At 42.9% G+C, this 11,091-nt stretch overlaps 1 protein-coding gene across 1 annotated transcript in view; it reads right to left on the bottom strand.

Moving 5' to 3' along the window:
- Positions 1-211: 211 nt before the first annotated feature.
- LOC135538451 (chromosome transmission fidelity protein 18 homolog) overlaps positions 212-11,091 on the bottom strand; it is a 178,396-nt gene continuing 167,516 nt past the window's right edge. The window contains 2 exon segments of the mRNA XM_064964351.1: positions 212-558; positions 5,490-5,556. Coding sequence (XP_064820423.1) covers positions 437-558; positions 5,490-5,556 — 189 coding nt within the window. The 3' untranslated portion in view covers positions 212-436.

Raw genomic sequence — 11,091 nt, 5'->3', positions numbered from 1 at the left:
ACTGTTTTTATTGGCTTGTTTCCACTGTCAATCAAACATAATAAAGAGGTGGTTTGACAGATTGACTCGTGGTAATTTATATACTAACATTTGAACGTGTATGAGATGGAGTGTGTGTGTGTGTGTACTGTGTGTGTGTGTCTATCACGTGTGTGTCTATTTTTAGTGTGTGTGTGTGTGTACGGTGTGTGTGTGACAGATTGACTGTGTGTACGGTGTGTGTGTGTGTACGGTGTGTGTGTGTACGGTGTGTGTGTGTGTACGGTGTGTGTGTGTGTGTGTGTGTGTGTGTACGGTGTGTGTGTGTCTACGGTGTGTGTGTGTGTACGATGTGTGTGTGTACGGTGTGTGTGTGTGTGTACGGTGTGTGTGTGTGTGCGGTGTGTGTGTGTCTACGGTGTGTGTGTGTACGGTGTGTGTGTGTACGGTGTGTGAGTTATAGCAGTTCTCTGATGTAGATGTTGCGTCGCACGGCGTTGGACACGCCCTCGTTGAAGCGGAACCACACGTCACTGTTGCCAACCGCTGTCCCCATGGCAACCTCCACACACACCTCACCTAGTGACAGACAGAGACAGTTTACGGTTAAAACACACACAGATACATAGCCTCTACACATACATATGATCAATATTGGAATGGGAATAATAATGCATTTTATTTTGTGGTTTCTTGCTTCTAACAACATGTTCAGTCCGTGTCTGAAGGACAAGTGGATAAACAGGTTCATGTGAAGCCCTGCATGTTTTTCTTCATAAGTCTCATGGAATGTAGACATTGAACACCGCACATTGGCTGCTACTGTAGGCTGAATGATGAAACAGCTATTTCCGTGTTAAAATATTATGGGATGCATTTTCTCCATTGTTTTTGATGGTAGGCTACTCTGGTAGAGCTACATTATGATCACATAGCCACAGTAGCCTACTTGGCCACTTAAGACTAACTTAAAGCAGGTACAGCCTCAGTGTTCACAGTAAACCTGTAACTTAAAGCAGGTACAGCCTCAGTGTTCACAGTAAAACTGTAACTTAAAGCAGGTACAGCCTCAGTGTTCACAGTAAACCTGTAACTTAAAGTGGGTACAGCCTCAGTGTTCACAGTAAAACTGTAACTTAGCAGGTACAGCCTCAGTGTTCACAGTAAACCTGTAACTTAAAGCAGGTACAGCCTCAGTGTTCACAGTAAAACTGTAACTTAAAGCAGGTACAGCCTCAGTGTTCACAGTAAAACTGTAACTTAGTGGGTACAGCCTCAGTGTTCACAGTAAAACTGTAACTTAAAGCAGGTACAGCCTCAGTGTTCACAGTGTTCAGCCTCAGTGTAAAACTGTAACTTAGTGGGTACAGCCTCAGTGTTCACAGTAAAACTGTAACTTAGTGGTACAGCCTCAGTGTTCACAGTAAACCTGTAACTTAAAGCAGGTAGAGCCTCAGTGTTTACAGTAAACCTGTAACTTAGTGGGTACAGCCTCAGTGTTCACAGTAAAACTGTAACTTAGTGGGTACAGCCTCAGTGTTCACAGTAAAACTGTAACTTAAAGCGGCTACAGCCTCAGTGTTCACAGTAAAACTGTAACTTAAAGCAGGTACAGCCTCAGTGTTCACAGTAAAACTGTAACTTAAAGCAGGTACAGCCTCAGTGTTCACAGTAAAACTGTAACTTAGTGGGTACAGCCTCAGTGTTCACAGTAAAACTGTAACTTAAAGCAGGTACAGCCTCAGTGTTCACAGTAAACCTGTAACTTAGTGAGTACAGCCTCAGTGTTCACAGTAAAACTGTAACTTAAAGCAGGTACAGCCTCAGTGATCACAGTAAAACTGTAACTTAGTGGGTACAGCCTCAGTGTTCACAGTAAAACTGTAACTTAAAGCAGGTACAGCCTCAGTGTTCACAGTAAAACTGTAACTTAGTGGGTACAGCCTCAGTGTTCACAGTAAAACTGTAACTTAGTGGGTACAGCCTCAGTGTTCACAGTAAACCTGTAACTTAGTGGGTACAGCCTCAGTGTTCACAGTAAAACTGTAACTTAGTGGGTACAGCCTCAGTGTTCACAGTAAAACTGTAACTTAAAGCAGGTACAGCCTCAGTGTTCACAGTAAAACTGTAACTTAGTGGGTACAGCCTCAGTGTTCACAGTAAACCTGTAAGTTAGAACAGGTACAGCCTCAGTGTTCACAGTAAAACTGTAACTTAAAGAGGTACAGCCTCAGTGTTCACAGTAAAACTGTAAGATTACGTTAGGTAACCAGTTACCTCAGTGTTCACAGTAAAACTGTTACCTGTAGTGGAGATGCTACGTTAGATGTAAGCCTCAGTGTTCACAGTAAAACTGTAACTTAGCAGGGAGAGCCGTTAGATGTAATGTTACCAGTAGAGACTGCTACGTTAGATGTAATGTTACCACAGTGGAGTCGTTAGATGTAATGTTACCTGTAGTGGAGATTAAAGATGTAATGTTACCTGTCAGTGTTCAGATGTAATGTTACCTGTAGCAACTTAAAGAGGTAATGTTACCTCAGTGATTCACAGTAAACCTGTAACTTACCTGCAGGTTACCTCAGTGATCACAGTAAAACTGTAACTTAGTGGGTCCAGCCTCAGTGATCACATTAAAACCTGTTACCTTAGTGGGTAATGTTACCTCAGTGTTCAGAGTAAACCTGTAACTTAGTGGATGTAATGTTACCTGTAGCAGTGTTCACAGTTAAAATGTTACCTTAGCAGGAGATGCTCGATAGATGTAATGTTACCTGTAGCAGAGATGCTACGTTAGATGTAACTTAAAGCAGAGATACTACCTCAGATGTAATTTACCTGTAAAATGTAACTTAGAGGTAAGTTACCTCAGTGTTCGTTAGATGTAATGTTACCTGTAGCAACGTTAGATGTAATGTTACCTGTAGCAGAGATGCTACTTAGATGTGTTCACCTGTAGCAAACTCACGTTAGATGTAATGTTACCTGAACAGAGATGACGATGTAATGTTACCTGTAGTGGAGATCACGTTAGATGTAATGTTACCTCAAGCAGAGACCGTTAGATGTAATGTTACCTGTAGCAGAGATGCTACGTTAGATGTAATGTTTGAGTTACCTGGAACTACGTTAGATGTAATGTTACCTGTAGCAGAGATGCTACGTTAGATGTAACCTGTTACCTGTAGTGGAGATGCTACGTTAGATGTAATGTTACCTGTAGTAGAGATGCTACGTTAGATGTAATGTTACCTGTAGCAGAGATGCTACGATAGATGTAATGTTACCTGTAGTTACCTGTAGTAGAGATGCTACGTTAGATGTAATGTTACCTGTAGTGGAGATGCTACGTTAGATGTAACCTGTTACCTGTAGTGGAGATGCTACGTTAGTTGTAATGTTACCTGTAGCAGAGATGCTATGTTAGATGTAACCTGTTACCTGTAGTAGAGATGCTACGTTAGATGTAATGTTACCTGTAGCAGAGATGCTACGTTAGATGTAACCTGTTACCTGTAGTAGAGATGCTACATTAGATGTAATGTTACCTGTAGCAGAGATGCTACGTTAGATGTAACCTGTTACCTGTAGTAGAGATGCTACGTTAGATGTAATGTTACCTGTAGCAGAGATGCTATGCTAGATGTAACCTGTTACCTGTAGTAGAGATGCTACGTTAGATGTAATGTTACCTGTAGTGGAGATGCTACGTTGGATGTAATGTTACCTGTAGTAGAGATGCTACGTTAGATGTAATGTTACCTGTAGCAGAGATGCTACGTTAGATGTAATGTTACCTGTAGTGGAGATGCTACGTTAGATGTAACCTGTTACCTGTAGCAGAGATGCTACGTTAGATGTAATGTTACCTGTAGCAGAGATGCTACGTTAGATGTAATGTTACCTGTAGTAGAGATGCTACGTTAGATGTAATGTTACCTGTAGCAGAGATGCTACGTTAGATGTAATGTTACCTGTAGCAGAGTGTTAGATGTAATGTTACCTGTAGCGGAGATGCTACGTTAGATGTAATGTTACCTGTAGCAGAGATGCTACGTTAGATGTAATGTTACCTGTAGCAGAGATGCTACGTTAGATGTAATGTTACCTGTAGTGGAGATGCTACATTAGATGTAACCTGTTACCTGAATCAGAGATGCTACGTTAGATGTAATGTTACCTGTAGTAGAGATGCTACGTTAGATGTAATGTTACCTGTAGCAGAGATGCTACGTTAGATGTAATGTTACCTGTAGCAGAGATGCTACGTTAGATGTAATGTTACCTGTAGCAGAGATGCTACGTTAGATGTAATGTTACCTGTAGTGGAGATGCTACGTTAGATGTAATGTTACCTGTAGCAGAGATGCTACGTTAGATGTAATGTTACCTGTAGTAGAGATGCTCGTTATGTAATGTACCTGTAGTTACCTGTAGCAGAGATGCTACGTTAGATGTAATGTTACCTGTAGTGGAGATGCTACGTTAGATGTAATGTTACCTGTAATTACGTTAGATGTAACCTGTTACCTGTGAGTGGAGATGCTACGTTAGATGTAATGTTACCTGTAGCAGAGATGTTAGATGTACGTTAGATGTAATGTTACCTGTAGCAGAGATGCTACGTTAGATGTAACCTGTTACCTGTAGTATGCATTACCTGTAGCAGAGATGTTAGATGTAACCTGTTACCTGTAGTAGAGATGCTACGTTAGATGTAATGTTACCTGTAGTGGAGATGCTACGTTGGATGTAATGTTACCTGTAGTAGAGATGCTACGTTAGATGTAATGTTACCTGTAGTGGAGATGCTACGTTAGATGTAACCTGTTACCTGTAGTGGAGATGCTACGTTAGATGTAACCTGTTACCTGTAGCAGAGATGCTACGTTAGATGTAATGTTACCTGTAGTGGAGATGCTACGTTAGATGTAATGTTACTTGTAGTAGAGATGCTACGTTAGTTGTAATGTTACCTGTAGCAGAGATGCTACGTTAGATGTAACCTGTTACCTAGTAGCTAGTTAGTTGTAATGTTACCTGTAGCAGAGATGCTACGTTAGATGTAATGTTACCTGTAGTGGAGATGCTACATTAGATGTAATGTTACCTGTAGTTACCTGTAGTAGAGATGCTACGTTAGATGTAATGTTACCTGTAGCAGAGATGCTACGTTAGATGTAACGTTACCTGTAGCAGAGATGCTACGATAGATGTAATGTTACCTGTAGTTACCTGTAGTGGAGATGCTACGTTAGATGTAATGTTACCTGTAGTGGAGATGCTACATTAGATGTAATGTTACCTGTAGTAGAGATGCTACGTTAGATGTAATGTTACCTGTAGTAGAGATGCTACGTTAGATGTAATGTTACCTGTAGCAGAGATGCTACGTTAGATGTAATGTTACCTGTAGTTACCTGTAGTAGAGATGTTACCTGTAGCAGAGATGCTACGTTAGATGTAACCTGTTACCTGTAGCAGAGATGCTACGTTAGATGTAATGTTACCTGTAGTGGACACCACCTGTGGTTTCTCCTTGGGGGCGACGGCTCGGCCAAAGAAATCCACCTCTGGCTGCAACACAGACAACATTTAGTTAATTTAGCAGCGTCCTGATCCAGAGCCACTAATACTGTCCTGGTTTCAGTCTAATACACACCATCTGTCATTAACCTGGTTTCAGTCTAATACACACCATCTGTCATTAACCTGGTTTCAGTCTAATACACACCATCTGTCATTAACCTGGTTTCAGTCTAATACACACCATCTGTCATTAACCTGGTTTCAGAGTCTAATACACACCATCTGTCATTAACCTGGTTTCAGAGTCTAATACACACCATCTGTCATTAACCTGGTTTCAGTCTAATACACACCATCTGTCATTAACCTGGTTTCAGAGTCTAATACACACCATCTGTCATTAACCTGGTTTCAGTCTAATACACACCATCTGTCATTAACCTGGTTTCAGTCTAATACACACCATCTGTCATTAACCTGGTTTCAGAGTCTAATACACACCATCTGCCATTAACCTGGTTTCAGAGTCTAATACACACCATCTGTCATTAACCTGGTTTCAGTCTAATACACACCATCTGTCATTAACCTGGTTTCAGAGTCTAATACACACCATCTGTCATTAACCTGGTTTCAGAGTCTAATACACACCATCTGTCATTAACCTGGTTTCAGTCTAATACACACCATCTGTCATTAACCTGGTTTCAGAGTCTAATACACACCATCTGTCATTAACCTGGTTTCAGTCTAATACACACCATCTGTCATTAACCTGGTTTCAGAGTCTAATACACACCATCTGTCATTAACCTGGTTTCAGTCTAATACACACCATCTGTCATTAACCTGGTTTCAGAGTCTAATACACACCATCTGTCATTAACCTGGTTTCAGTCTAATACACACCATCTGTCATTAACCTGGTTTCAGTCTAATACACACCATCTGTCATTAACCTGGTTTCAGAGTCTAATACACACCATCTGTCATTAACCTGGTTTCAGAGTCTAATACACCATCTGTCATTAACCTGGTTTCAGTCTAATACACACCATCTGTCATTAACCTGGTTTCAGAGTCTAATACACACCATCTGTCATTAACCTGGTTTCAGAGTCTAATACACACCATCTGTCATTAACCTGGTTTCAGAGTCTAATACACACCATCTGTCATTAACCTGGTTTCAGTCTAATACACACCATCTGTCATTAACCTGGTTTCAGAGTCTAATACACACCATCTGTCATTAACCTGGTTTCAGAGTCTAATACACACCATCTGTCATTAACCTGGTTTCAGTCTAATACACACCATCTGTCATTAACCTGGTTTCAGTCTAATACACACCATCTGACATTAACCTGGTTTCAGAGTCTAATACACACCATCTGTCATTAACCTGGTTTCAGTCTAATACACACCATCTGTCATTAACCTGGTTTCAGAGTCTAATACACACCATCTGTCATTAACCTGGTTTCAGTCTAATACACACCATCTGTCATTAACCTGGTTTCAGTCTAATACACACCATCTGTCATTAACCTGGTTTCAGTCTAATACACACCATCTGTCATTAACCTGGTTTCAGAGTCTAATACACACCATCTGTCATTAACCTGGTTTCAGAGTCTAATACACACCATCTGTCATTAACCTGGTTTCAGAGTCTAATACACACCATCTGTCATTAACCTGGTTTCAGTCTAATACACACCATCTGTCATTAACCTGGTTTCAGAGTCTAATACACCATCTGTCATTAACCTGGTTTCAGAGTCTAATACACACCATCTGTCATTAACCTGGTTTCAGTCTAATACACACCATCTGTCATTAACCTGGTTTCAGTCTAATACACACCATCTGTCATTAACCTGGTTTCAGAGTCTAATACACACCATCTGTCATTAACCTGGTTTCAGTCTAATACACACCATCTGTCATTAACCTGGTTTCAGAGTCTAATACACACCATCTGTCATTAACCTGGTTTCAGAGCTCCTGGGATCTGGGCTCATCACTCTCTCCATCTTTCTCTCCTTCCCTCTCCCTCGTGATTCTCTCCTTCTTGAGATTAGCTTTGTCCTCCTCCTCATAGATTAACCATATTAACACCACTACATTCTGTTAAATCCACGAGGAAGTGAACCAGTGCACATTTCAGAAATATTTATTAAATCTTTATCTTTATGGATCTGCATTCATAAAGTGAGAAGTTAAAAACAAATAGATAAGAGCATTGGGGTGAAGGCTAGATGGAGAGATACTAGAGTGAGAGAGAGAGGCAGATAGATGGAGAGATACTGGAGAGAGAGAAAGATAGATGGAGAGATATTGGAGAGAGAGAGAGGCAGATAGATGGAGAGATATTGGAGAGAGAGAGGCAGATAGATGGAGAGATATTGGAGAGAGAGAGAGAGGCAGATAGATGGAGAGAGTGAGTCTGACTGACTGAGTGACTGAGTGACTGACTGTCTGAGTGAGTGAGTGACTGAGTGACTGACTGACTGAGTGGGTGAGTGACTGAGTGAGTGACTGTCTGACTGAGTGACTGACTGACTGAGTGACTGACTGACTGAGTGGGTGAGTGACTGAGTGAGTGACTGTCTGAGTGAGTGACTGACTGACTGACTGAGTGAGTGAGTGACTGTCTGACTGAGTGGGTGACTGTCTGAGTGAGTGACTGACTGACTGAGTGAGTGAGTGAGTGACTGTCTGACTGTCTGAGTGACTGACTGTCTGAGTGGGTGAGTGACTGAGTGAGTGACTGTCTGACTGAGTGGGTGACTGTCTGAGTGACTGACTGTCTGAGTGGGTGAGTGACTGAGTGAGTGACTGTCTGAGTGAGTGACTGACTGACTGACTGAGTGACTGACTGTCTGAGTGAGTGACTGTCTGACTGAGTGAGTGACTGTCTGACTGATATGCTGTACTCACAAAGTGCCTGATAGTAGTAGGGACTGATCTAGGATCCACCCCTGTCCATATAATCAGAGTAGGAGGGCTGATCTAGGATCCACCCCTGTCCATATAATCAGAGTAGGAGGGCTGATCTAGGATCCACCCCTGTCAGTATAATCAGAGTAGGAGGGCTGATCTAGGATCCACCCCTGTCAGTATAATCAGAGTAGGAGGGCTGATCTAGGATCCACCCCTGTCAGTATAATCAGAGTAGGAGGGCTGATCTAGGATCCACCCCTGTCCATATAATCAGAGTAGGAGGGCTGATCTAGGATCCACCCCTGTCCATATAATCAGAGTAGGAGGGCTGATCTAGGATCCACCCCTGTCCATATAATCAGAGTAGGAGGGCTGATCTAGGATCCACCCCTGTCCATATAATCAGAGTAGGAGGGCTGATCTAGGATCCACCCCTGTCCAGTATAATCAGAGTAGGAGGGCTGATCTAGGATCCACCCCTGTCCATATAATCAGAGTAGGAGGGCTGATCTAGGATCCACCCCTGTCCATATAATCAGAGTAGGAGGGCTGATCTAGGATCCACCCCTGTCCATATAATCAGAGTAGGAGGGCTGATCTAGGATCCACCCCTGTCAGTATAATCAGAGTAGGAGGGCTGATCTAGGATCCACCCCTGTCCATATAATCAGAGTAGGAGGGCTGATCTAGGATCCACCCCTGTCCATATAATCAGAGTAGGAGGGCTGATCTAGGATCCACCCCTGTCCATATAATCAGAGTGCTGAAAGGCTGGTCACATGAAGAAACCCGAGACTCCAATTTGCATAACGACCTAACAGACCTACAGGATGATGCAGTCTCTATTGCTATTGGTCTATCTATCTCACTCCACACTGCCCTCTATTGCTATTGGTCTATCTATCTCACTCCACACTGCCCTTTCCCACCTGGACAAAAGGAACATCTATGTGATGCTATTCATCGACTTCAACTCAGCGTTCAACACCATAATGTCCTCAAAGCTCATCACTAAGCTAAGGACCCTGTGACTAAACACCTCCCCCTGCAACTGGATCCTGGACTTCCTGACGGCCCGCCCCCAGCTGGTAAGGGTCGGTAACAACACATCCGCCACGCTGATCCTCAACACAGGGCTCCTCAGGGGTGCGTGCTCAGTCCCCTCCTGTACTCCCTGTTTACTCATGACAGCATGGCCAGGCACGACTCCAACACCATCATTAAGTTTGCTGATGACACAACAGTGGTAGGCCTGATCACCGACGACGAGACAGCCTATAGGGAGGTCAGAGACCTGGCCGTGTGGTGCCAGAAAAACAAACTTACGTGGTCCAAGCATACCAAGACAGTTCGTTGGACTAGCAACCGAAAGGTTGCAAGTTCAAACCCCCGAGCTGACAAGGTACAAATCTGTCGTTCTGCCCCTGAACAGGCAGTTAACCCACTGTTCCCAGGCCGTCATTGAAAATAAGAATTTGTTCTTAACTGACTTGCCTAGTAAAATAAAGGTAAAATTAAAAATTAAAATGGCACTACAGAGGGTAGTGTGTACGGCCCAGTACATCACTGGGGCCAAGCTTCCTGCCATCCAGGACCTCTATACCAGGCGGTGTCAGAGAAAGGCACTAAAAATTGTCAAAGACTCCAGCCACCCCAGTCATAGACTGTTCTCTCTGTTACCGCATGGCAAACGGTACCGGAGCGCCAAGTCTACGTCCAAAAGGCTTCTCAACAGCTTCTAGCCATAAGCCTCCTGAACAGGTAACCAAATGACTACCCAGACTATTTGCATCGCCCCCTCCCCCACACCGTTGCTACTCTCTGTTGTTATCATCTATGCATAGTCACTTTAATAACTCTACCTATATGTACATATTACCTCAACCAACCAGTGCCCCCGCACACATTGACTCTTTACTGGTACCCCCCTGTATATAGTCTCCCTATTGTTACTTTACTGCTGCTCTTTAATTACTTGTTACTTTAATTTCTTAGTCTTATCCGTATTTGATGAAACTGCATTGTTGATTAGGGCCTGTAAGTCAGCATTTCACTGAACAGGTTGGGTGGGGTCTGCACACCAGTTGCATTCGGGACATGTGACTAATACAATTAGATTTGATCTAGGATCAGCTCCCCCCTGTCCATATAATCAGAGGAGTGTTGATCTAGGATCAGGTCCATGTAATCAGAGGAGGAGTGTTGATCTAGATCAGGTCCATAATCAGAGGAGAGTGTTGATCTAGGATCAGGTCCATATAATCAGGAGGAGTGTTGATCTAGGATCAGGTCCATATAATCAGGAGGAGTGTTGATCTAGGATCAGCTCCCCTGTCCATATAATCAGAGGAGGAGTGTTGATCTAGGATCAGGTCCATATAATCAGAGGAGTGTTGATCTAGGATCAGGTCCATATAATCAGAGGAGTGTTGATCTAGGATCAGGTCCATATAATCAGAGGAGTGTTGATCTAGGATCAGGTCCATATAATCAGAGGAGTGTTGATCTAGGATCAGGTCCATATAATCAGAGGAGGAGTGTTGATCTAGGATCAGGTCCATATAATCAGAGGAGGAGTGTTGATCTAGGATCAGGTCCATATAATCAGAGGAGATGTTGATCTAGGATCAGGTC

Source organism: Oncorhynchus masou, unplaced genomic scaffold (genome assembly GCF_036934945.1).
Source record: "Oncorhynchus masou masou isolate Uvic2021 unplaced genomic scaffold, UVic_Omas_1.1 unplaced_scaffold_966, whole genome shotgun sequence".
Classification (NCBI taxonomy): Eukaryota; Metazoa; Chordata; class Actinopteri; order Salmoniformes; family Salmonidae; genus Oncorhynchus; species Oncorhynchus masou.
This window is presented reverse-complemented; position numbering and strand designations above follow the sequence as displayed.